We start from the raw sequence: 26,892 nt of genomic DNA, 5'->3' as shown, positions 1-26,892 counted from the left end.
GCAGGCCGCAGGTTCCCTGCGGTACAGCGCGGAGCCACTTGGGGTCTCTGCGCCCGGCGCCGCCGGCTCCCCCGTGCAGCTCCCTCGGCCCCCCTCCGGTGAGCGGTCACGGGGGAGCGGGTGCGGGCAGGGGAGCAGGTAGCGGACCCCGCCCTGTAGGCAGGAATGGGGCCTCCGCGGGCGGACAGCCGCAAGTGCAAAGCGAAGCAGGGCGGCCTGGGGCGCGGAGGGCTTGGGAGCAAAGCCGTGCCGCGTTGCAGGGCGGCACAGCAAGAAGCATAACCACCCCTTTTGTAGAAACCGTGCTGCGAACCCAGGCAAACAAAAACCGAAATCAAAGCCTCAGCAGTTCTCTGTGCCGTAGTACTTCAGTGACATAAAAGTGCGTGGGGGAGTGCACAGGGAGAGGGTACACTTCCATGTACCAGTACTAATTTATGGGGGAACAGAGTGTGAAATACTAGCAGTTCTTCACGGTCCGGTACAGACGGGGAGGGTGGGTATGAGATCAAAGAGTTAATGGTTTACACCTGGAAATCGAAAGCCGCGTGCCAGTTAGGAAAGGTGAGCCGGTGCTCCCCACGGCTGTGCCCTGCTCGAAGCAGGTAGCTGAGTACCATAGCACCTTTTACATCGCTCTGGAGGAACCCTGAGCTGAACTGATATGCGGACCCTAGATGGCGTAAGCTTTTAATGCGTAACAACAAGGAAGGGTAGTTCTGTAATGAATAAGCGGGAGGGTAACATCCTTCTCTGCTCTTAGGAAATCGCTGGCTCTGGGAGGGGTCAGCTCTGGTATGTGAAGGCCAGTCACATGCCTTCAGAATTGAAAAAAAGAGGAAAAAAAGTAAATTATTAGAGGCTTGTAGGCTGCAAGTTCTTATGGGCTCCTGGGTGTGTGGATGATTCGTCCCTGCTGTCCTCCCTATCAGCTGCTGACCGTGATTAAACACAGTAAGTCCTGGTGAGAACCCTGTGAGGTGCCCGCTCTGACAGCCACCTGCCATGCTTCCTTAGGGCAGGGGCATGTCATCTTGCCTTTGGCTTTTCCTGCAGGACAAGTTGGCTTGCTTTCTCAAGTTGTCCTTTCCTAGCACAGCTTAGGCGCACTTTGTGTCTGGAAAGTGGAGGAGGGATGCTTGGGGGAGAAGGGCATGTAGCTTGTCTTCCTCTGGGAACGGTTCTGACTCTTGGTGTCTTTTGAGGGGCTTAATCTTTTCTTAGATATGTAATAATCATCCCTCTGGGTGAAGAACAAATTTCTGCAGCTGAAGTAGCCTTAAGTTTCCCCAGGTGGGTGTGGGAAAACTTGGGGAGGTGGGTGAGTGTGTGAGGTTTCAGAGCTGAGGGACAGCCTTGCTGGGCACCGGGTCCCCATGAAATGTGCTGAGTCACAGGTTGTTATTGTAAGGAAGCTTTGCCGTGGCAATAAAGATACTGCATTTGGTCCCCTTGCCTCTGTGTTATCCCTGCAGAGGCATGCTGTCCCTGCTGCCACACCTGCACCCCAGGTACTATGTTTCTCCCTTCTCATGCCAGTGGATTGTGTTGAGAAAGAGTGAGGCTCAGCCTTAGCGTATGTAAGGTTAGTCTTACTCACAGAGGCAATAAAGACTGTTTGCAAGGTGCTACCCAGACAGCAAGCCTGAGTTTGCATTGCCTGAACTTAGTGTAATCATTTACAGCAAATCAGAGTAGGAGAAAGGGGATGTATTTCCAAAGCAGTAAGATATACCTGAGGGAAAAGTGAGTGCTCTTTGCTATGTATACAGTGAGCATCGGTGTATCTGGAAGTGAAGCATGACATTTTCTTGGTGATCATTTCATTTGTACTTTCAGACTTTAAAGACAGAATTTCTTTTAAACTTTATTTTTTCTGCATTATTTATAGCAGACTTCCCATTCCCTCTTCCCTTGTATGCTACAGTCAGAACGAGAAATTTAAAAAGCAAAAAAAAATTCTGGCATTTCTTTTCCTGAGTTGTCTTAGAAGGTGTGGTTTCTGTTGGTAGGACATTGCCCAAGATTTTTCTAAATCAGGAGAGAAAAGAAAAAAATCTGCATTGCAGCTCCTAATCCTCAAAAATGCTAAATATGTGCCACCTGCCATCATCTTCAAAGAACTGCTGGTGCTCAGCAAATTTTGCAAGTCCTGTTGTTTGGTTTTTTTTTTTTTCCCTAGAGATGCAAACACAGATTTAGTCACATATTATTTTGTAATTCAAGGGGGGGTGGTGGGGTAGAATAAAAACTCTAAAGCAATCTGGTGGTTCTCAGAATAAATGCATGTCCCAATGGCTGCCAGGTTACTCTTAGTTTGGGCCTCTCATAGTAGTTCCCATAGTTGTTGTCTTTCTTCTCTGTATGGGTCATTTCCAGCAGTTTCTTAGTTGGTACTCTGCTTATTACTTCTTTGACACAATAAACTTTACTGGCAGATAAACCTGTTTTTATCCCTTTCTCCAGGTTGATTCCATAAGTCTCCCAGTTTATCAGTATCCTGCATGCCAGCTATACTTCTGGTTTTCTGTTCACACTCTGGGGTTTTTTTTGTCCGAGGTAGCTTGTATTTGATTATCAGTGTAGATATGAGACTCAGTACTTGCATACATAACACATAACCTTTATTCATTCATTTCTCTAGTCTGTCCAGCAGCAGTCTGGTAGAACTTTTTTCCCCTTTGAAGACTTACTTTTTGACCAGGTTGAATTTTTTCATTTGGCATGAAATATACTGAGATCCCTGTGTTCCTAAGCAGGTGGTTTTTGGCCTTCAGACACATCTCAGCTGCTTACAGCCTCTGGAACCTAGGAGAGCTAGTACTGTCAGAAGGTAGTACTTTGTATTTCCTGCCATTCATATACCCATCATAAGGAAGATTATTCAGAGGATGCCATTGATGGTAGTCCTAGAAAAGTGAATGTGTCCAATGCATGTGCAGCAGGTGAGCAAGCAAACACATGGTAGAGCCCATTTGCCTGCACATGGGCTACTACAGCTTTTAGTTGTTGGAGCCACTGTTAAGCACAATATGCTGGCATGGGTATGTTTAATCCCAGGAAAGATGAAGCGGCACAATCTGCAGGTAAATTCCTGAAACTGGTAACATTTTTGCAGCTGAGGATTTGCCCCTTTATGGAACAGTTTAATAACTTCAAAAATGTTAAGACACACTGATTCCCTATAGGAAGGTGACATTGCTTTATCAAGGCTCTGGAAACACAGCATGTGAGTTTGCCTTTGCTCTGGCTAATGAGGTGGTTGCAACACCAGTTTAGTGGCAGTTTGTAAAACTGCTTCTAATTCCTAAATAAACTCATTTTAGGGGAAAAAGGGCTGCTGACTTCTCCCCTCTTCAGTTCCCAGCCTCATCTGAAAATAAACAAAACAAAAATCCAGGAGCTGACAGAGACAGAAAAGAAAACAAAAAAAAAAAGAGCAGCTGATTGGTTTGTTGCACAAAGTGCCTCAGTATAAAGCTGTCAGCAGCTCAGCTTCTAAGCTGGTATCTGTTGGCATATCTCCATTAAAGTCAAAGCCATTTTGGTCAGGAAGCCTTCATTCACCGAAACCGAGGCATCTCTGTGAGCTCTGAGTTAGTCCCAGAGTGCAGCCTGCTGTCTCATCTGTTAGCCAGGACTGTCTGCCAGTCAAGCACTCCTCCATGTTATTGCGTGTTAACTCTCTTTCTCTGTCTGTCTGTTGGGATAGAGAGAGGCAGAGCCTGGCAGCTGGTAGGGCAATGTAGAGGCACGTATAGCTTCAGATGTGATGCAGAGGCACCGGTGGAGAAGAACAGGGCACATATCATGCAGACTCCTTGCTAACACAGCTGGGTGAGCTGGGGGTTGGTTGGTGATTGTTCTTTCTTTATTGCAGAACTCTTATTATTTTTATTTATTATATTATTAACTATTTTTGGTGACAGGCAGTTCACTTCACAGCATGGTTGCAACATAAAGCTCCTATGCGATACTACTGCCAGCGCAGAAACGCTCCATCTGCACATCTGCGAGGAAGCTTTAACACCCATATTTTTATACATCTGTTTGCTCGCTGCCAGGGAGGAACACCAGGACCATCTGCCTGTTAATAGGCACTCCCTGGGGCAGTCTCCAAACAGTTAAACGAAGCCCAAGTGATGGGGGAAGTACTCTGCTGGCTTCCCAGTTTTGCTTCTGTCCTGGAGGACCCTGCAGGAGACTCATGGGAAAATGTCGCACTGGTGCTGAGCAAGGAGATGGCGATTGGCACCCTCAGCATGTTGAGGGGGTGTGTGTATGTGTGGACTCAGGGGAAAGAGCCCAAGAGCTCCTGAAACATTTAGGGACTGAGTGTTTTCTGAGCAAGGTCATGGATGTGCAGTGCACTCTTTGGGTCTGGTTTTTGCTCACGTCTTGGGGCAGGTGGGCCAGATCCCAAGTGTGCGACTATCATGATGTTTAGACTGGTCTCTTGGATGTGTCAGTGCATCTGTCAGAAATGTCCATCTTGGAGGCAGCCCATGGACACCCTGTGTGGCAAGGGCCACGTTTTCACTTTCCAAGGATGGGGATATTACTGTGGTGAGAGTCTCTTTGTGATTGCTAACCCCTGCCACAGTGACATAAGGAGCATGAGGTTGAAAGGGAATCAGATCTGAAGTATTTTTAGCAAAACATTTGTACTTAAGGTGCCAACAGGCCATCATATCTGTGTAGTAAAGGACGTGCTGTCTCTTGTTAAGGGCTGCAATCCTGTGCCTGTGTGTGATAAGGCTTTTTGTCCTAATGCTGTGATCCCATAATGATAGCATTTGCGTTTGCTCCAATGCAAGCCTACCAAAAATGGCATTTTCTGAACACTTTAGCTGTTAGCTCCCTACTTATGATTGGTGAGAATTCTTTTAATTAAAGAAAAAGGCAGATGATTACAGGGAGCAAGAGGTTATTTTTAAGCAACAACATGCATTTCAGGCCCTGAAATTTACTTCACATATGCATTTTATTGATAACCAGTAGGAGATTACAGGGCTTGTTTTCTACTTTGCCCCTCTCTGTGTGATGTGACAGGGCTGAGGTACTTTTAAATGGATCCTCGGTGAGTACTCTTGAGTTGTAGAAACCGTCCTTCCTTCATGTGTCCTGACTGATGCTGTGCTCATGAGACACCCACTGAATCGAGTTGCAGCAAAGTGCAGCTGTGTCAGTCCTCAAAGAGGGATCTACTTCAAAGCCTGTCTTTGAAGAGAATCCATATGTAGGACTTCAAAGCTGATTAAACTATTTGGAGTAAAATAGCAGAGTGAGTCATCTTCTAGGAAAGGGCATTATTTTTATTTTTGTTATTTTTCTCCCCATCCTACAGTTGTATCTTGGAAGAGCCTTGGAGTTGGAGGTAACTGGCAAGGTAAATCTTTGCTTGACTTGATTTTGTGCTTGCTCTGTCCTGGCTCTGAAGAAGCTGGTTCAGAGCTACAGCATAGCTGCAGCAGAGCTGTTCCCAGCTGTCTGTGTGGCTGTTTTTTTGTAGCAGGAACTGACTCATCACATCCCACTGCTGCTGGGATTTCTTTACTTTCTCTGGTGGAGGCTATTGCTTTTAGAGCCAAACTGTTCAAGTGTGGCTTTTCAGCAGCCTTGAAACAAAATTAAGCCTGTGCCACTGATCGTTTCTGGTCATCTCTTAAACGTGGAAGGGTATCACAGGCTGAGTGTTCATGACTCTCTGAAGGATTGTGAGGCAGGGATTCCTTCCCTCAGGGCAGGACTTCTTGCACAGGAGGAGGTTTTCTCCCCCCAGCAGTTCAGGCTAATGTCAGGGGCATCCAGGTTCTTCTGCCCTTCTGATGTCCCTGCCACACTGTGAGGTGAGAGCTGCTGCTCAGGTTCTGTTGAATTAAAAATAGACTGTGCTTTTCACTGCCAAGAGTTGATGGTTTTGGTTGAGGGGATGGTGTCCAGGAGGAGAAGGCGGACCAGAGTGAAGGCATTTAAAACAACAGGGCAACACAGTGCTGCAGGGGGTGATTATCAGCCCCACCATGACTCCCCGGTGGATGTTGTACTGCTGAAAACATTTGTTCTGGCCCTAGCTTCAGCACACCAGAATGCCTCCCCACCCTTCCGTACTTTTAATCACTGCTGCATTTTACTCTGATGGACTTTGCTGGCAAATGCCTGACTTAGCTTGCCTTAAAGTAAAGCTGATGTTAAAGGCATGCAGATTTGTTTGAGAGAAAAAGTTCGGTTTCCTCCTCTTCTCTTTCCAAAAAGACCTGGGAAGGGCCCAGCCCTGTCTCATCCAAGCTCCCCCTGAAATCAGTGCACTCCCTCTGGACATGCATGCCAGATTAGTGTTCCCTGGGGAACTGACCCATGCGCATCCAGGGGAGACCATGTGCCACAGAGGTGTTCTACGCTTCAGTTTGGCAAGAGCTGCAGGCAGTGGCAAATTGGGATCGCTGATGTGGCTGGGATGAGAACATCACTTAGGCTGAGTCATCGCACCCTGCCACTCAGTGTCAACTCTGAACATCATCTCCTTGTTAGTGGCGGGGGCAGTAGCTCTGTGTGAAATCTGAGCTCTTCTCCCATAAAGCAAAATGTATCGTGCTTTTCTTCCTTGGGACAAAACAGATGTTTTTTTCTCTGTGGATTGGCTAAAAAATCATCCCAAGGTTCAAGGCACCTGAAGCTGCAGGTACTTATGCTGAGATTACCAGTTACAGCCTTAGAGGCTGGGCAAGTGGACCACTGAGATATGAGGTGTCTGTATCCTTACTGTTAACTGGTCTTGCGCTGTTTTTGTGACTGGAAATTGCAGCCATTCAGCATCCATTGTTGCTGTGGAGGTTTTCAGTTTTGGTAAAACCCAGATTGGGGGGCACTGGTAATAAGTGAATCTAGAATATTTTTAAACAGATCAAGTGTGCTAAGTTCTGAGCATGATGCAATTGAGATACCTTGGCATTGGGAGCTAAATCACTGTAGACCTAGTTGATAATAGAGTAGGTGAAGAAAACACTATAATGTTTCAGACTGTGCCTAGCTGTTACAGTGTGTTATGGGATATCAGCTTTACAGATGTTACAGTCTGCCCATGTTTCATCTGTGAGCTTGGAGGGGCAGCTGCTGCTGGTAGAAGGTACTGACCATAGCAGATGTTTATTGAATTGCTGTATTTCCTGCTGGATATGGTGGTCACAGCCTCTGTGCATTCACTGTGAACCTGAGGATGCTTTGACAGAAAGAGGGAGGGTCTGTCAGGAGTGCATTTCTCGGGACAGAAATAAAAAGGTCTAAGGACCTGGTTTCTGGCCACAGCTCATGTGCTGTGAGATCAAAGGCATCTCTTTTTTTGGTAGCTTCTGTCTTCTGTGTTTTCTCATAGCAGAGATTAATGTAAGAGGCATTGCTGTACAGGCAATTACCAGTAGTATCGTTACAGTCCTTTCTGGGCTTGAATCCAGGATTAGGGAGAATATAATTATGAAATTTTCAGCCTACTTTTGTCAGTGGATGTTTCTCATTTTTATGTGATAAAGACTAAAGCTGCATGAAAAATCCATGTCCAGTCTTGCTCTGCATCACAAAACCCTTTCTTGACTCTCTTTAACTGGTAATGCTGCTGTGGACTGTATGTGTAGAAAGTGTATACTATAGAAGACAGACCTGTTTGCGGCCTTGGTCGCTCCTAGTCCTTGATTAGAGTCCATTATAAGCACTTTACAGATGGACACAAGTATCACTATCTCTGTTCAGCAGCTAGGGAAACTGAGCCATGGAAGGAGAATGGTGCACACAGAAAGACTTGAAGGTAAGAAGAGATATCAGCCTTTCCCCTGAGTAACACTCCCCCCCAAACCCTGCTAAAACGTCCAGAAGGCAGCTTGTAGTAATCATGCACAGGGCATCTGCATTTCCTAAGCCTTCAGTAACATGGACACTGAGTCTTCTCACCGCCTGAAAAACTTGAGAACTGAAGTCTTACTTCTGGTATTCTCCCTGAACAGAGGCTTCTGTTACAGACAATCTACATTGTTGATTTGATTTGATTTCCTTCTTGTACTTATTAAGTAATAAACTAATTACCTGTCAGAATAACTGAAGGAAGCATCCCATATTCTTGGCTGGATACATGTTACGGGGAAACCCTGTCAGAATGAATTTTTGAATCAGGAATGTTGTAAGATAAGGTTTCTCATACAGCCCTGTAAACTAGTTTTGGTGAGCAGGGGAAAGAACAGACTCTCCTTGCTGAGTGTTCCTCCTTCACATCCCAGCAGCTGCTCCAAGAGACAAAACAGAAGCTGGGGGGTGCTGTACTTTTAATTCACTATGTGGCAGATGCTGGAACTTCCTTTCTAAACTTACGGTGGTTTGCAGTAACCTTGACTCTCATGGTTCACTGGTTCCTAGCAGGGTGCAGATGTTTCTTGTCAGCTTTGGCCATCTTTCAGGGCTCTAAATATTGCCTTTAATAAAGAGCAGTGATGAAACAGGGCTGAGATGAGTGAGGTTCTGCAAGTTGCCATGGCTTTTGAAGCATTTGTACAAGTGAGGCTCTGTAGAAGTGTTAGCTCACCTGGTTATTCTTTGCTCTTGTCAAATGTTAGAGTTGGGAGTTTGAAAGTAGTTGTGCCTGATGAATGGACAAGGTGTTGTTTGGAGGGAGTGTCAGAGCTCTGGAATTTGCTTTCTTCAGAAGTTTGGAGCAGACCAACTTTAGAGAATTTCAGACATTCCCATTTCAGGAGGGTTTTTTTTTTTTTTTTTTTCTAGGGTAGCTGGTGGTTAGTGATGGTAATGCTCCTTACTAGAGCACTGAGACTGAGACCCTTCTGTTGTAGCACCTTATTATTTTTGCTGAAATATATGCCAAATCAAATCCCCAGTACTGTTAGGAACAGGATAAATGTCTGTTTTCCCCAGATACTCGATAAAAACAGTTGTACCCACAGTGTGGATGTGTGATACTTTTGATGTTCTAGCAGGGCTAGGAGGATGAAAGCAGAGGTGAAATGGGCAAGTATCCTTCCTGTAGGAGCACTGCGTACCTCCTCCTCTTAAACCATGAATGGGAAGAGAGTTAGGGCACAGGTGACGATTTGTGTGAAAGGAGGCATGCAGAATAGCAAAGATTTTTATTTTAAGCTCACGTTACATGAAAAATCTCATCTTTAAAGGGTTAATAAGTGCCTAGCAGACACTTCAGTAGATGGCTAGATAATTGTTACTGGAGTGCAATGATGGGTTATTCTAACCCTGGCTTGTCAAGCCTGAAGATTACAGTGATGTATGAAACCATGGTATGTTGAAGTGTTGTGTTTAAAATCATATTTAACTCATTCCACTCATCTGCCCTGTGCATGACCCATGTTGATCATTCATTAGCCCTGTGTAAACAAGGATTTCTGTATAGTACGCTTTTAAAATAGAAACACTGCCATGCGCACACATAGAGATGAGACTTTGCAAGAATTTTTATGCCAGCATCAGAGAAAAGCTTTTCCAAAGTTAAAAGGCTTCCTGTGTGCAGGGGTTTTTATGTGGGGGTGTCCTTTCTGTTGTGGACAGCTCTTACTTCGTTGAGGGGAGAAGCAAAGCAGGAGCACAGCTCAGCCAGAGCTTTCCTACTGTAGTAGGGGTGGGAGGAATCTATAAATGCACAATTTATGTAAATTGCCCTGGTATTGCCATGCTGAAAATGCTGACTTTGAGCAGCTGGTGAAGGAAATGATTGCCACCACAAGGGAGGAAAGCAAACAATTCTCTAGACGGGCCTAGGTGGCTTGTGTCTTTTTCCCATTCTGCAGACTTGCTCCAAGTCCTGCTTTTTCTAGCACTGCCTCCCTGTGGGATGCCTGCTGCTTATCGGTGGCATGGAAGCTGCTGAGGCTTCTGAGGATATTATTTTAAAATTTGGGGAGTTGTACTGTTTCCAGGACAACTGGGAAAGAATGAGGAAGGGACTTGTGCTGAGTCAGCTTGGAGCTACTGAATACTCTGGCTTGCTTGCTGCATTTTGTCCTGGAAAATGGCTAATGGCCTACTTTTACAGGGACCCCTTCAAGCCAGGAAAACGACTGGGTTAAAAAATACTAATGCAAGAAGCAAATGAGGAGCCAGTGTTGTCAGGTGCAATTGTAGGCTGATAGTCACAAACACAATAGAGAACACAATTTATGGAACCTCAGCACACTCAGAAGGTGACTGCAGAGCAGAAAGTGTTTCTAGGCTGGAAAGCTCATATTTGGGTCTCCATGTTTAACTCTTAACCTCTAATGACTGCTAAATAAATGTCCCTGTTCTACACAGCTCCTTCAGTTAAGTGGAATTTGCTATACTGTGCAATTTTGCCTCTGTACCATTAATTGCTTTTTTTCTAAGAGGAATTAAATCTTTCTTGAGACTGTAATGTAATCTGCTTTTTCTTCTCTCCATATTCTTTCCATCTCATAGGAATGCTAAACTGCAGAGTACGGTGTTAGATTCCAGTACTGCCATGGAGAGCAGTGAACTTCAGGAGAAAGATGCCACTGGAGCCCTTGGCCATGATCTCAACAATGGCAACAGCAGCAATTTGGAAGCAGCCAGGCGTCTGGCTAAGCGCCTCTACCATCTGGACAGATTCAGACGCTCTGATGTGGCAAAGCATTTGGGTAAAAAGTATGTGCTGATATGAGGCCTTTGGCCACATCATTCTTCATGCTGGTTCTGGAGGTGTTCACTCTTGAATGATAACCCTTACTTTTTTTCTTTGTTTAAAGCAACGAATTCAGCAAGCTTGTGGCTGAAGAATACCTTAAGTTTTTTGACTTCACAGGCATGACGCTGGACTACTCGCTGAGGTACATGGCTGTTTACAGACCTTATGTTTTTGTTATAGTAATAGTGCTGTTTGCTGTGTTGTCCTGATTGAAGTGGTTGCCCTGTGGGGGCGTAAGGGAGTGGAGAGAGGGATGTGATGCATTTTTGGGATGAAGGTCTTCTTTTTGGCTTGGTGTGCTGGCTGCTATACTCGAGTGCTATTGGAGTGATGGCATTTCCTGGAGAAGGAAATGTTTGGGTGGACCTGCTTAGAGATGGTCCTTGATGTGGAGAAGGAGGAAAATGACCAGTGACTCAGTAAACTGGGAGCATGTGGTCTGTCAGGTGCCATTGGTGAATGAAGGTGTTGCTCGCAGTTGAGCCGCACAGATTTTTTTTGGCTGTTGTCTTTTAGAGCTTGCACTGCCTGGCTGCAGTGCAAAAAGCCAGGATCAGGGTTTGATGTGCTCAGCAGCCCCCCTTGCTGTGTTCCTCTGAGGCATACAAAAAGGTGCAGAACAACAAAAGCTTCCACATGGAAAATGCTATTGAGCTTGGTAGCTGACAGCATGGGTGTTTAAAGTCCCAGCCTTGCAATTTTTCTTCCTTTTTGCACTGGAATTAAGCCTCAACAATGTTTGTTTTCAGTATTTTTTTTTCCTTAGGAAGCAAAACACCAAGTTGGTGTAGCAGTGGCCTGTTAGTATGGTTGTTGGTGTTTGGGTGCTTAAAGGGATTTATAGGGAGTTTAAATCATCTGGCTGAGGTAACCTCTCAATGGGTTATTGCTTTTTTGTTAACGATACAAAACCAGGAGGCCCACAGGCACTTGCCAGTTGCCTTGCAAATGCATTTCCAGGGGGCTGAGTTCAGGAGACAATGGTAGAGCCCAAGGAAAGCCCAGAGTCCTGCCTGCTAAAGTTAGTGGAAAGGAAGCGTGCCTGCAGAAGAGTGAACCATCTGTTCCAGTGGTAAGGGCAGAAGAATCGAGCTGGAGCACCCACTCAGCACAGGGCAGAAGCAGCCAGGATGGTGGCAGCACTGGTGCTCATTCTGGGTTTTAGTAGCCCTGAAGCGTGATGCTAAATATACCCATCTTTTAAATTTTGAAATCCAACACCTAATTGCTTTGTGACACAAACTTAGGAGGTCTCTGCTCCCAGTAGATCTCCTGTTAATATTAATAGTCATGACCTTCTTTAAAATATGCCTTGACTCGTGGGACTTAGACATGCCAGGAGTCACTGCAGCAACTGTCCAGAGTGTTGACCTGAAGCCTGGGGAAGCTGAGGCATGCTGTCTCACACTTCCAGAGAGCATTCAGTAACTGCCCTGTTGCTGCTGGCTAGCTGACAAGCTGTAGTTTGTTAAGCATTTTGGAGTCTGTGGTGGCAGCCCAGACTCACTCTCTCAGGCTGTGGGAGGCCATTGTTCTGTGCATTTTGCTGTCAGTGGCAAGTCTGGGGCATGGGAAGGGTTGTTCCTTCATCATCCTGCTCTGCTTCCACACCCTGGACTCATGCATCTCCCACATGCATCTCTCATATCCTCCATAGGACTGCAGAAGGGAAGGAGGTGAGACTGCTGCTCCAGTCCCTCTCAGAGTCCGTCCTGGTACTCCCTGTGGGCAGAAAGATGCCCCTGTGGCCCTTAGCTGCACCATCATGCTCTGAGAGCGAGGAACCTGCCTTGCTTATTTACCAAGTGTTGTTTCATCAATTGCCTCTCTGAGGTAGCTTCTAGGGGCAGTAAAGGTTCTGAAGAGGGGGAGGGAGTGTAGGTCAATGGTGCCTAGCATGGCCAGGTGGTGTTGGTGGAAAGAGCCAGAGCTGGAGGAGGAGGAAGAAAGATGGCTAGTTGTCAAAATGTACCATGAGGTAGGAAGGGAAGAGAAACTCTGCAAAGACTTATTTTTATCTACTTGTGAATTGGGTTATTTGCAATACATTACATGTGAAATTTAAGTTATTATCAGGCAGGTCATACTCCATATGGGTGTGAGATCACTACAAGTACAGCCTGTCTCTGACCTTACATTAAAGAGAAAAATTTAATGTTTATTTGTCTAGAGTAGATAGATGTGAATCTTCCAGCAACATATTCCATGCCTCTCAAATCTGGTCTTAGTTTCAGTTTCACAGGATATTTAAAAATTGTCTATTAGACACTCATTTTGTACTTCAAACCCAGAAGGTTTGTGTTTTCAGGCTTTTCTTAGAAGCATCCTGGCAAATGAGCATAGGCTGATTGATACCTCTGAGGTCATCTCTTGGCTCCAGGATGTGGGGATTTTGGGAAATGAAGAAGTTCTACTTTGGCTGCGAGGCAAGTTTTTCTAGCAGGAAGAGTAGCAGGTGGTTAAGAGGCAGAGTGGTTAAATATCAGATGAAGAGTGGAAGATGTGTGTCCCATGTCTTTGTGCAGTCTTGTTGGCTGTGTCTAACAAGGATGCCCAGGTGTACACCAGCCCTGTGCCCTGGACTGTCATGAACAGGAGCCCAGGAGGGCCAGGTTGCTCCTCCTGCTATTGAAGCTCCGTGTAAGATGTTGTGACACTTCTGCCCTCTTCCCCATTTGTTTTCTGCAGATCGGGTAGTCATACTGCCCTCTGCAAGGTGACTGGTGTGGTCCTGGCCACTCTGAAAGGTGAGCTCTGATGCTCCAGAAGGAGGACTGCATGTTTGGTGTGGGCTCTGAGTCTGCAGTGCACCTGCTTGACTTCACCTGGAGTAGCTCTTCTGATTTGGATAGGAATACTAATGAGTGTAAAGTTAAAAGGTGCAAGAGTGACAGACAGTCAGAAAAGGACAGAGAACACCCTGGATGTCTGTCATGCATAAACAGCACCTGCTTCAGTTCCTTCCCCAAAGAAAACAAAAATATTAGAAATAGGAACAGCTCTTTCAACCGGTGTAATTGCTTATTAGTTTGTGTATTCCGTGGCTAAGACTACTGGTAATTTAACTCCTGCTTCCCTTACTATAATGTTGGGATTAACTGCACACAGGGTAATAATGCATTTTCCTAGAAATGTTTCTTGGAACGAAATGTCTGATGTGCGTGTATGTACTACTTGCTTTCAAGTGTGCTTTGCTCTGTGTGCTGTGTGAGGCAAAAAGAGATTTATGACTTTAATTTCACCTTTTTTGGCTCTTTTAGGAGTTTCTTTAAAGCCTTTTCACTTATCGGAGAAACTCAGGAACGAGAGAGAGTTTTAATTCATTTCTCCAGCAGATACTACCAGTGCAACCCAAACACCATTTCTTCTCAAGGTAATTTTGTTTCTGATACACAGGTCTTTGGCTGTCTCCCTCTTCCTTCATTCTTCCCTTTAGTACCATGTATGGCACATGCCAGGGATCTGGAGATGTGTAACTGCTGTGCCACACTTTAGAGACTGACTGTGGTGATCACTGAAACCCTCCATGTTCTCCACACATAATCATGTTAAGGCAGTGAAAAATCTGTATTTATTCCCTGTCAGGAAAGGTCTTTAGGTCTTACTGTGGTTTAACCCAAGCCAGCAGCTAAGCACCATGCAACTGCTTCCTCACTCACTCCTTCTTGCTCCCAGGGTGGGCTCCCAGTTGCCCACCACTTGCTGACCCATACCCCCCTACCCCAGCCAATTCCCCACAGTTTCTATACTGAGCATGATGTACCATGGTATGGAATATCCATTTGGCTTAGTTTGGTTCAGCTGCCCTGGCCATGCTCTCTCCCAGCTGCTTGTACACCTGCTTGCTGGCAGAGCCTGGGAAACTGAAAACTCCTTACGTTAAGAGCAACAAATAAAAACATCAGTGTGTTATCAACAGTATTGTCACACTAATCCAAAACACAGCACTGCACCAGCTTCTAGGAAGAAAATTAACTCTACCCCAGCTGAAACCAGGACAGGTCTCCTCAGTGTAGATCCTCAGTTGTAGCATCTCCAGATTTGAATGTCCTTAGCTGTGGTTTCTGGTCTATTTGACTTCCAGTGTGTGTGGGTACCTGTACTCTGGCTACATGCATGTAGACAAGAATAGGTCTCATCTCAAGTAAGAGAAGCTTTTCGCTTTCCATGCTCCATTCAGTGCTTGTGTCTCTGCATGCACTGGCAGCAGGCATGCCAGTTCTTGCCAGTTGTGGGTGTGAATTTTGAGTGCTCTATCCAGTCCCTGGCATGGTTTCATCTTGACTAGCTAACCTCAGCCAGAGTGCTGCCTCCTTGCCAATATTTACTGTCATTTTGGAAATGGATGAGGGAAACAAACAAGCACACAGATCAAACCTGAGAAAGTTGGCATTGGAGAAGAAGACAAACTATCCACTGGTGTAGCAGCTGCGTTCAGCCACACCGGCAGAGGCATGCAGCCCTGTGCTTGCAGCACGGCTGATCACACACTGAGAAAGGGAGGAGACCAAGAAGAAAAAAATAAGCACTGCCTAAGCTGTGCCAGTCTCAAGTGTAAGTGAAAGGAGCCACTACATTTGGAGGTACTGCCACACTTCCTTATCCCTTGCTTTGTGACCGGCCCCCATTGCAGTGAGGCAACGTTTGTCCACTTCGTGCCTGTTCAGCTTTACTGACTGGAATGCCGGGGAAGTGGAATAGAGAGCAGTAAGACAGGATTTGCTCTCATGCTATCTCTGTTATATTCCTAAGGCCCTTCTTGTTTCAAGACATTTCAGGCAGTCAGTTAGAGTAGGTGTGTCATGTCCAGACTGAAATAATGACTTATATGTTTATGTGGCAGCCTTATTCTAGTCCAGGGTGCAGGAGGGATATTGCCACTTCTGAGCCAGAGTAGGCATTTGGATTAAAGTGAGTCCTGCAGATTTTTCCCAGGATTTTATATAGTTTTGATGCTGTACTTCTGCAGTCAGCAGTCGAGTGCTACACTGCAGAAATATGGTGGTTGTTCCTTCCAATGGAAATCCAGGATTGCATTTGCCTTTCAATTTTCCCCTCCCCTTTCCCTTTTCCATCCTCTGGCTGTATTTGCAGTTTTGAAATGAGAGAACAGACTACTCTAGAGAAATGCACAGTCCTGAACTGGAGCACCACAACCCCAATTTCAAACTGCTTCAGACTTAATACTGCTAGTGATAACAGTTCTCTCATCTCATGCCCTGCTACAGTTTGGCCACGTTGCTTGGCTGCTAAGGACTATACAAACATAGTAAGAAAACATGGTCCTTACCTTGGGGAACATCTTTCCATAATGGATTCATCCCTCACATATTTAAACCTGTGGTAGTCACACCGAGTGTGAGATATACCTATCCTCTTCCCTCATTCCTCCTCCTTCACAGCACAGAGGGTCCTGTGTGTAGTCATTATCTGTATTTGGCTACAAAGACTTTGACATATGTTTCCCTGCAATGTGTGCCTATCTCATAGGTGACTATGTGTCTTTATGACACCTCTGTGAGAGAAGGGAAGGTGGCACCATGTGTTTATGAATGGAGAAAATATTTCTCCTAATGTGTTCCTAATGTTTGGAAACTGACTAGAGGCATTGGGATTTTCAGAAGTGATAGGTGGCACCATGGGCACTGTTGCCTTCATTTGGATTTGTGCAGAGCCAATATGCTTTGGGTTTTGAAAGGGGTGCCTGGAAAATGAGGACTATGAAATTGGTGTCCACTTTTGCAAATGACAGTCTACACTGACTTTCCCAAGTCTGCCACAGTGACTCTAGGAACAGTGCTAGGGATAAAATCTGTCTCTTCTGGCTCATTGTTGATGGTCTTTGCTTCAGGACCACTTTGGAAATCACTGGAGCACTCTCAACCCTATATGGAGCCAAGACAGCGTAAATGACTGTCTGAAGTTCTCCAAGATTGAGTCTAATGGAGCCCTGGATGACGAGGGGGCCAGAGGAGAAAACTAGGAAACTGTATTGTATCCACTTTGCACACAAGACTATGTCTATTTTACTCTTCCCTCTCTTCCCTTTCTGCCCTGAAATAAATGAAGAGGACGTTGATTTAGGCTATGGTATTGGTATTACCAAGCAAAGGGTGACAGCGTGGTTTCCTGTCTAGTTTGCCTCATCCTTGGGTGCTGCAGTATAGTTTTGACACTCATTAAAAGATGAAAGAAAGGCTGTTCTGGTTTGGCAGCTGTCAGATGCCCTCACTATTCATTTAATTAATTACGTGTATTTCTTGATAAAACAGATTCTTATGAAGGGAGCAGACTCAATTAGGCAATGGAGCTCAGTTTCAGCTGTGCTTAAATGTCCAGTCATGGGTTTGCATGTGACTCTGGTTATGTCTCTTTCTGCAGATGGAGTTCACTGTCTCACTTGTGCCATGATGCTGCTGAACACAGACCTGCATGGCCATGTGAGTATGCACGGCTTTGTGTAGACTGCTCCTGTTGACACTGAGCTTGGAGGCGGTGGTCTGCTGGCAGCAGAGTCCCCTTGTTTGTTGCATGCTCCAAAAGCAGACAGAAGACAGTGAGAAGGCTGCACTGCCAGGCTGTTGTCCTGGGTAGGGCTTTCCAGCATGTATGGCTTTGCCTTTGTCGTCAAGCCCATGTCTTTCTGGTGTGCTTCCCATCTTTCCCTGGTTACAGCAGCTGGCCCTTGCCAGGAAGCTGTCGTTGGGACTGGCTTCCCCTTTCCAGTATGTAAAAACATTTGAGAAGGCAGAAGGAAGGGAGATGAAAAGGTACGGGGAGAGTCATGAGGGAAAGGTGGTGTTTGCAGGCATACAGTTGCAGGGGGGAGATATGGTGGAACCAGAGTTCTTCTGGGCCAAGGTAATAACAGGTGTGCCCAGAACCAAGAGAGCAGATGAGGGACATGGGAGCCCTGTGTTCCCCCACTGCATATCTCTCCCCACTGCCTGCCTAGGGACAAATAGTATTCCAGTTTGAGTTCTCTTAGTCATCTAAGGTATGGGATGCCAGCAGCCCTCGGATGTGTGTTTCAGCACCCATGGTGCAATGCACTTGCTATGCATGGTATTCACATGCTGATGGGAGGCTTCCTCTGTTGTCAGCATGGAGAGGGGAAAACACAGGGAGCATGGCATGATACCATGCAGGAGCAGTGGCTTCAGTCTGGTGGCTTTAGGGCTTCTCTCTGGCTGAGAGGACACTAGAGGCTCTTCTAGGAGGGCCTGAGTTGGGAGCTTTTATGCATCAAGGAGGGAGGATTGGGCAGCAGGAGATGGAGGCTCCATGGGTCTGTCTCCAAGGGCTGCTTGGCCCCTGTGGGTGCAGCTTTGCTGTAGGTGCAGGTAGTAAAGCCAAGGCTGGTGTGTGCTTCCCCAGGGGTTTTGACGACCAGCTCCAATTAATTGAATACCTTTGTCTGAAAATTGTGTAAGTCGGGGGGAAGGGAGTTGCAGAGATTTTTTTTCTCTGAAGGCTGAGCCTTTTGCAACTGAGGAGCACATCAGTTACACAGGAGGGTGAGTGGAGGTACAGGAACATGCCCCGTGTGCCTCTTTGCATACACTGCTTCTCTTGAGCACACCTGAGAGCCTCCACAGGTATCCCTCTCCCCAGAGCAATAAGCAGCCTGGAGCACCTGCTCTCCAGCCTGCCTGGTGTTGCAGTCCAGGGAGGGAAACTAAACGTTTGTGCATCAGCCTGCCAGCATTTCCCATCGCTCCCTGGGATGCTTTAGGGGGCCCTACTGTCTTCATTAGGTACTGAAATAAACGATCTGACTCTGATCCATCATTGCTGTTGTTGATTTGCAGCTGAAGCTAGGATGACTGGCTGTTGCAGCTTTGGAGGCTTATCCTACTGGCAGTTGTTGATGTGTTGTTATGTGTATGCAGCTGTAATATTTGCCAGACTTCTGCATGTATCTTTTCTCAATCCGTCTCTCTCTGTCTCTCTCTGTCTCTCTCTGTCTCTCTCTGTCTCTCTCTGTCTCTCTCTGTCTCTCTCTCTCTGTCTCTCTCTCTCTGTCTCTCTCTCTCTGTCTCTCTCTCTCTCTCTCTCTCTCTCTCTCTCTCTCTCTCTCTCTCTCTCTCTCTCTCTCTCTCTCTCTCTCTCTCTCTCTCTCTCTCTCTCTCTCTCTCTCTCTCTCTCTCTCTCTCTCTCTCTCTCTCTCTCTCTCTCTCTCTCTCTCTCTCTCTCTCTCTCTCTCTCTCTCTCTCTCTCTCTCTCTCTCTCTCTCTCTCTCTCTCTCTCTCTCTCTCTCTCTCTCTCTCTCTCTCTCTCTCTCTCTCTCTCTCTCTCTCTCTCTCTCTCTCTCTCTCTCTCTCTCTCTCTCTCTCTCTCTCTCTCTCTCTCTCTCTCTCTCTCTCTCTCTCTCTCTCTCTCTCTCTCTCTCTCTCTCTCTCTCTCTCTCTCTCTCTCTCTCTCTCTCTCTCTCTCTCTCTCTCTCTCTCTCTCTCTCTCTCTCTCTCTCTCTCTCTCTCTCTCTCTCTCTCTCTCTCTCTCTCTCTCTCTCTCTCTCTCTCTCTCTCTCTCTCTCTCTCTCTCTCTCTCTCTCTCTCTCTCTCTCTCTCTCTCTCTCTCTCTCTCTCTCTCTCTCTCTCTCTCTCTCTCTCTCTCTCTCTCTCTCTCTCTCTCTCTCTCTCTCTCTCTCTCTCTCTCTCTCTCTCTCTCTCTCTCTCTCTCTCTCTCTCTCTCTCTCTCTCTCTCTCTCTCTCTCTCTCTCTCTCTCTCTCTCTCTCTCTCTCTCTCTCTCTCTCTCTCTCTCTCTCTCTCTCTCTCTCTCTCTCTCTCTCTCTCTCTCTCTCTCTCTCTCTCTCTCTCTCTCTCTCTCTCTCTCTCTCTCTCTCTCTCTCTCTCTCTCTCTCTCTCTCTCTCTCTCTCTCTCTCTCTCTCTCTCTCTCTCTCTCTCTCTCTCTCTCTCTCTCTCTCTCTCTCTCTCTCTCTCTCTCTCTCTCTCTCTCTCTCTCTCTCTCTCTCTCTCTCTCTCTCTCTCTCTCTCTCTCTCTCTCTCTCTCTCTCTCTCTCTCTCTCTCTCTCTCTCTCTCTCTCTCTCTCTCTCTCTCTCTCTCTCTCTCTCTCTCTCTCTCTCTCTCTCTCTCTCTCTCTCTCTCTCTCTCTCTCTCTCTCTCTCTCTCTCTCTCTCTCTGTCTCTCTCTCTCTCTCTGTCTCTCTCTCTCTGTCTCTCTCTCTCTGTCTCTCTCTCTCTGTCTCTCTCTCTCTGTCTCTCTCTCTCTGTCTCTCTCTGTCTCTCTCTCTCTGTCTCTCTCTGTCTCTCTCTCTGATTTCCTGCAATTTTGGTGGTCTTCTTACTACTTTACATTTTCCACATAGGTGGTAAGTTGGACATTGTTGATTCGGAATGCAGCCCCTTGCAAATATATACGAATTGCCTGTTTCCTAATAAAGATAATGCTCTGACCCATCCTTACCATGATTCTGCTGGAACAGGAAGCAAATGAGTCACAGGGCTTGCCTACACTAAGCTCCATTTGTTGCTGACATACTGATCATAAGTGTGGGCACTTTTATTTCACAATAAGCTGAAATGCTTGTAGGGCTGTAGTGCAGCTGCTCTGCCTTCAGTTCATGCTTTTTCATAACTCTTGTAGACAAACTCTTATTTATCCCTTTATTTATTCCCATCTTGCTACATTTCATTCTCTCTGTAACTAAGTCATTTTTGCTAGCTGTGTCTTGGAGATGCATGCTCACTTCTCTGCACAGAGGTCATCACCCAGACTGTGATGCTAGAGACTTTTAAGGTATCTCTAGACTGCCAGGCACATCTTCTGGAACCTGTGTGGCACTGTGTGGAGATACTATCTTTGGTCTTGGAGCAAAACAGCCATTCCTCTGCCATGGTAGTTCACAGTGGGTGATTGAGCCACACTGCTCTTGGTTTTGATTAGTATGGTGAAGCTGTAAACTGCTGCATGGAGGAAACAAACAGAAGCAGGCTGAAGTCTGTCAGAGGGAGGAAGGAAAGCATTTACAAGTCTACTTAGAACAGCTCCAGCCTGCACCCAAAGATTGCAATTATGAGATGTGTTCTGCAAGTTTAGCAACCAGAGAGCCAGAATTACAGATAGGCTGTGTTGTCAGGAGCCTTCTTGATGTGGGAAGCAGTGCATCATTCCAGTGTTCCTGCCTGCCTTCTTTTTGCTAGTCTGTGCTGGCCACAGGCTGCAGGATCTCCCTTTGTGGCTAGATGAGGCTGACAGTAAAGGTTTGCTGGTTTTCCATCTCTCCCCGATCATATGTTATGGAAGGGTAATAGATAATGTGCAGTCCAAGCAGTCATGTAACTGTAACTTTGAATGACCTGTTTTACCAACTGGTACCCTTCTTTGGGCTCCATTCCTGTGTTTACTCCAGCTCTAGCTCCTAACTCAAGTCACTGTGCACAAAGCTCTTAAAAAAATCCAAGGCATACTCTGACCATGGAAAAGTCATCTTCACTCCCTTCTCCTGACTGGCAGCAGTCGTGTCCCCAGAGGGGTCATCACAGGTCCCTGTTTTCCCTCTGCCTTTACCATGCTTCATAGCTTGTCCCAGGCTGCTTCCCTCTTCTCAGATCTCTCTGGGTTCCTTTTTCAGCAACTCGTTGTCATTGCTGCCTGCTCACAAGGCTCCACACATGCCAAGCATGGAACTTCTAGCACCCAGGGGACTGAGTACAGACACCTTCTCTGAGGGGTCATGGAGACTGGGATTCAAGAGCATTTAGGGCAAACTCAAGTGTCCAAATATAGAGCAGTTTGGGTCCTACATGAACATAGGTGTTCCTTTCCTGTTTGTGGCTCAGTTGGGCAACTTTCAGTCTGAGAATTAGACTGAAAGAGAGAAAAGAGAGCAATCCTACGGAAATGTCAAGGCAGCCTCAGCCTCTGAATCAGGACAGGTAATGGCTGCTCCTGGGCATCTTACTCCAACTCAGGGCAGTTGCTACTGGAAAGAAGTATTCATAAGAGAAAGGTCTAGAAAGGGTCTCAGCTCTTTCCTTATGCACCACAGCAGGGTCAAATTAGAGCTTTTCCATTAGAGGCTGGTAGAGCCTCTGGAGACATGGGGGTGTAAAGCACCATGCAGATACCAGGGAGCTTCATCATCAGCCTCTTTACTACTCTCCGGTATTCAGCTGTCTTCAGAAGGGTATGTGGGACTTGGGGTTCAAATGCACTTTCCACTTCTGACTGTATTCACACAAGGATGCTTGTCTCTGAGTAGCCTTGTGAATACCGCCTTAGTGCTGGGCTTAAATGAGAGCAGGGAGATGCAGTTCATCTGATGTTTCTTATTTACATAATTTTGGAAAGCAGCGTGAATATGATGCTGTGTTTCTCTGCTATCCCTTCCAGAACATTGGGAAGAAGATGACCTGCCAAGAGTTCATTGCTAACCTCCAGGGGATGAATGATGGCAAAGACTTCCCAAAAGGGCTGTTGAAGGTAAGGAATGAACTGCAGAACATGGGTTTCATTCTTAGTAAGAGGTGGTTAAAAACAGAACACCCTGCTTGCATTTTCTGAACCTTAATTGTCAAACACAACAAGTAATGGCCATGCTTTTCCTCCCAGAACATATATACAGTGTTTATTCTGTGGTTTTCCGTCTTGCCTTCACTAGATTGTGATTGAGACTCTATACAAACACAGGGAGGCAAGACTCAACTTCAGTAGGGCCAGCTCCAGAGCTGTGTGTCTTATAAGGTCATGTGGTAATGCTGTCCAAGGGCACTGTCTCCTGATTAAAGCAGCCAGAAACAGCCAGTTGATTCTCACTATTGAGTATGTAAGGGCTAATCCTGAGCTCTGCGTTTCTGGAAGGCGGGTGTGTTTTTTCATCAAAGGTGATTTGGGTTTTTCATATTAGAGCAGGAGATGTAATTTCAGATTAGAATGTGTTGTCTGGCACAGGTTGCTTTGCTTCAGGTTTTGTTCATTAAATTTGCACCAGGAGTTAAATCTGAAGAGCAGAGAAAGTGGCTGAGCAGGATGAAACTTGTTTCATTGTCAATAATAATATATTTCATTTCTCTTTTGTGTGATTGCTGGCATGAAACGGCAGTCTGTTTGAATAAAGAGAGGAACGCATACACTAGAGTTCATAATTTTTTTTGGTAATGGAAATAAAAATGAGAGGTTGCTGCATCTGAGAGCTGACCCAAAGCCTACCAAAGTAAATCAAAAGAATTGCTATCTCTACTGTGGGTTTTGTCAGGCCCATTATGAAATACAGATGTACCCGCATAGTTTCAAGGGGCAGACTTTGGTTTCTAGTATTGGTAGTTTCTTCCATTTCTCTAGCCTCTTTGGGGAGCTTTTTATTGAACCTTCCTGCCTCAGTTCTTACTAAGGAGTTAGGAATAGAAACTCAATCCCCTTGTTTTTGAGATTTAATGTCTTTATTTTTAAAATCTGGATGCAGAGTATTCATCTGTTAGCAGCAATGCTTTATTTTTATTTTTTTTTTCCCAAGGAATCTCATTTCTCAGTCTGCCATAGAGAGATGTGTTGAGATTAATTTGCAGGCTAATTACAACCCTCATTGAATAAAATGGTCTCCAGACTGTGTTTAAATAACCTTCAGAGCATATTGATGAGAGATATCCACTGGTGCTCAACTGCTGTTCTGGCTGACAGGATTACGCAGTCAGGGCTTTATATTGGTGTTTAGTACTGATCTGATAATCCTAAAACTGCCTGGCTCTTCACCAGCCCACTTAAAGCAAGCACCAGGGCTTGGGATTTTTTTGTATGTAGCAGGATGGAAGAAACCTGGTGTCCTCTCTCATTTGAGACTTTCTGCCCTTTTCTGCATGCCGTTCTGGTGTCTTGCGGGCAGAGGTGGCCCCCAGCCTCAGTCTCTCATTTGGCTTGTCTGAAGATTTGCTGATGATCTGCCCCTTGTTTTAGTGGAGGATGAGTGGAGTTAGTGACAGTAATGATGCATTTCAGTAGCTACATCACTGTGTCTGCAGCAGCCACCTTTACCACTAGATAAGCAGTTACAAAGACTTAGCAGAAATTAAATTCGTATTAGTTTCAATAAATCAAATTCACAGAGCCCTGCTTCAGCACAGCACCAAAGTGCATATGGGTTGTCAGTGCATTAGGAGTGTAGCTAATGAGCATCTGGGAGGCTGAGGCATCTCAATGTGTCTTTCCCCAGCTGTCTGCGAGAGGAAGGACCATTTCCACAGGGTGGCAGTGTGCCCCTGTGGGAGCGAGGTGAGTAACCCATACCCGTGGGGAAGCAAGTGGGCTTTTCTGCCTCTCCAGTCTTTCTGCATTCCCCTTGTGGCTTTGCTGCACTCCTGTAAGAAGCTCTGCAACTTTACCAAACCCTGAAGCAAAGCTGAGCGGTGCTGGAGGGGAAAGGAGAGAGGTCTTAGCAAGTGCTCATGTCTTTGCAGGTAGCGTTCATCCAGGGTTTGGGAAGCTCTCTGCAGCATTTACCACGGACCCAATTCACAGAATCAAGGGTGCAAATACTGCTTGCGCTATCCAGGACAGTCAGCTGACAGGCAGAAATCAAACATTGCCTTCAGTCAATCCTATCATTCTTAGTGCCACTGAGTGCACAGTGTGGCCCTGAGTGTTTCTTTTGTCTGGATAGAAAAATAGCCCTTCAAGGGGAGACATCAATACATGTGACGAGGGGCATGTCTGTATTCCATGTAATCAGCCTCAGAAAACTTACCATGGGAGAGCTGGTTGCTCCTGTCACTCCACTTCTATGAGTGAGAGATCTCTTTGTTTTATTAAGGTTTTTTTCCCAGCAATAAGGATGCTTTGGTAAACATTACAAAGCCTTCAGGACATGATTCTGTGTGTTACTGATAGTGCTTTGAGAACACAGATTTTGCTCTGGCTAGAGATGGAAATGAGAAATGCTAATATGATCTCGCTCACCTTGAGTGTCCATTAACACTGAAAAGAGTTTCACTTTTGTACACTCATCTGCACAAAGATTCATCTCTCTTTCTTTTTCCTCATTCCTTGAAGTTGCTGTTAAAGTTGGGAGCCATAATGGCAAATATGTCAAACTGTGATTATGTGTGATTCTCCCCATGGGATCTGCTTGCGGTATTCATATATTCAGTCCTTTGCCAGGCAGGCAGATATATGTACCTTCCCTTTTATTCCATTTTAGCTCCAGTTTGACCATCTGTCACACATCCCATTAGTTTGCCATCAGCTGCTAGTAAAGACTAGATGTGGAGACAGTAGCCTGATTTCCAGTTACACCTGAGAGTGGTAGTTTATACTTACTGCAGGATTCCTGTATGCCTTCAATCTGGGGCAAATTCCTTATAAATGAGAGCCAGCATAAAAACCTGTAATTCTCCTATCTGGTATAAATCAGGAATATCTATCTCTGTGGGTCTGGCTGATATAGAAGGTGAGTCAGGTCTCTTAAATCCAGGCAGATTAAGGTTATTGAAAGAAGAATTTTTCAAAAGCAAGAAAACTTTCTGAAACTGTGTCTTTGGACTCTGAGCTGTCACACTCCAAGCACACAAATAATTTTGTATTGTATCAAGCTGTGATCAGGCAGTGTGATACTGAATTTCAGCATTGATCTTATACTTTCCTGTAACAGAGGTCCCTTTGTCCTGCTGAGTTGAAGCCCTGGAAGGAGTGCTAAATACCAAGACTTGTAACTACCCATGTTCTAGTTAGTGCTGTGGATGGGTCAGTGCTCACTCGGAAGGCTTGTGGTGAATCACACAGTTACCAGCCTTTACAGGTGTGAATGAGTGACAGGTTTACTGGGGCTGAGACACACAAAGGGATCCAGCTGCAGCACTTGTCTCCTCAGAGCAGATATACCTGACATCCCAGATTAGCTGCTGCAGATGCTTCTGCACCTGATGAGGGAAGCTGGAGGAGAGATGCAACATCACTGTGAGAGCGAACTGACCAAACCAGAAACAGTTAAAACAAGTTAAGTCCAACTTGTATGTTGTTAGGCCAAGAGAATCACGACAAGACCATTGTTCGTTTATTGCCGTAGAAAGGGAGGCCATGTCTAAGGTCTCTGTACTTGGAAGGGAAACTAAATCAGTCTGGGCCAATGTAAGGAACCTCATGACTTCACTCTAGGAGCAGTTTATCTGCAAGTTCCTTCCTCCTGTGCTCACACCAGCTTTAATTTCGTGCAGTGATACCACCTTCACTGATGATACTCTGGGTTTACATTATGTGACCACAACCACCTTCAAAGCTGGTCTTCATGAGATTGTCTGGAATAATAAGAGCAGGAGATTGGCTTGGAAAGAGCCTAATTTGGCCATGCATGCTTGCTTCATTTCCTGCAGGCAGTGCAGTCCCCCACGAATGAAGTGCTGGTATAGTGCTGGCCACTGTGTTCCTCTTTGTCACCTTGTGGCAAGGTGTGTGAGTCCACTGCAGCAGGGTGGCATGACAAGGCTTTTCTTATGCAAGGAGAGAAAATGTCTGCCCCAGCCCACAGAGAGCCTGCAGGGAGTCATCTCTGAGCAAAAGGATCTCTGCTTTTGTTAGGCACTATCCTTGGAAGGGTACTCTGTTGTTAGGCTGTTTGCTAAGTACCACCTGGCCATGTTGTCCCGCATATGTAAATGTCCCCTGCATCTACAGTGTCCAAGGTACATCAGTCATGGAGTCCAGGGCATCACCCAACCTCTAATGTGGGCTAATTCTGGTGGCTGTGCTACCCCATGACATAAACACTGGATGTGAAAGGATCCTACTTAGCTGTGTGTCTTTTAGTAGGAGGTGGTAGCTCTTTGCTAATGCATCGTGCTGCCAGGGAGCCTCTCCATCATGCTGAGTGACCTGGGATGCTCTACAGGGACTTGACTAGAACCATCCTGGCAGGGGCTGCTGATGGAGATAAGATCCTGTGTAAAAAATCTGCTTTTTCTCAAAGGCTGTTTTTTGGCTAGGTCTTTATTTCCTGGAAAAGCACTGTCATGAAGTGACCAAATTAAGTGGGAGTTGCTGGTGCTGAACTCTTCTGATGAACTAGTCTTCCTTAATTTCCTAAATGATCTGAATTCTTAATCAGGATTGCTGGGATATGTAATTTCCTAAAAAAGCTGCAAGGTATGGTTTATCTCATTTTCGCATCAGTTGTCTGCACTTTAATTAAAGACTTTTTTTCCCCCCACTGTCTTTCTGCACCCTCTCTCTCTCTTTTTTTTTTTTTTTTTTCCT

General features: G+C 45.8%; 1 protein-coding gene across 3 annotated transcripts in view; it reads left to right on the top strand.

The window, feature by feature from the left end:
• The window catches only part of PSD3 (pleckstrin and Sec7 domain containing 3), a 95,624-nt gene that overhangs the window by 23,994 nt on the left and 44,738 nt on the right, over positions 1-26,892 (top strand). For all 3 annotated transcript variants that reach the window (XM_026866174.1, XM_026866175.1, XM_026866176.1), the window contains 5 exons: positions 10,444-10,650; positions 10,752-10,832; positions 13,951-14,063; positions 17,072-17,130; positions 22,048-22,137. In XM_026866174.1, the coding sequence (XP_026721975.1) occupies positions 10,444-10,650; positions 10,752-10,832; positions 13,951-14,063; positions 17,072-17,130; positions 22,048-22,137 (550 nt within the window). The remainder of the gene's footprint in view (positions 1-10,443; positions 10,651-10,751; positions 10,833-13,950; positions 14,064-17,071; positions 17,131-22,047; positions 22,138-26,892) is intronic.

Source organism: Athene cunicularia (assembly GCF_003259725.1).
Source record: "Athene cunicularia isolate RWA chromosome Z unlocalized genomic scaffold, athCun1 chrZ_part2, whole genome shotgun sequence".
NCBI classification, from domain to species: Eukaryota; Metazoa; Chordata; class Aves; order Strigiformes; family Strigidae; genus Athene; species Athene cunicularia.
The sequence above is the reverse complement of the archived record's forward strand: the minus strand, read 5'-3'. Positions and strand labels throughout refer to the sequence as shown.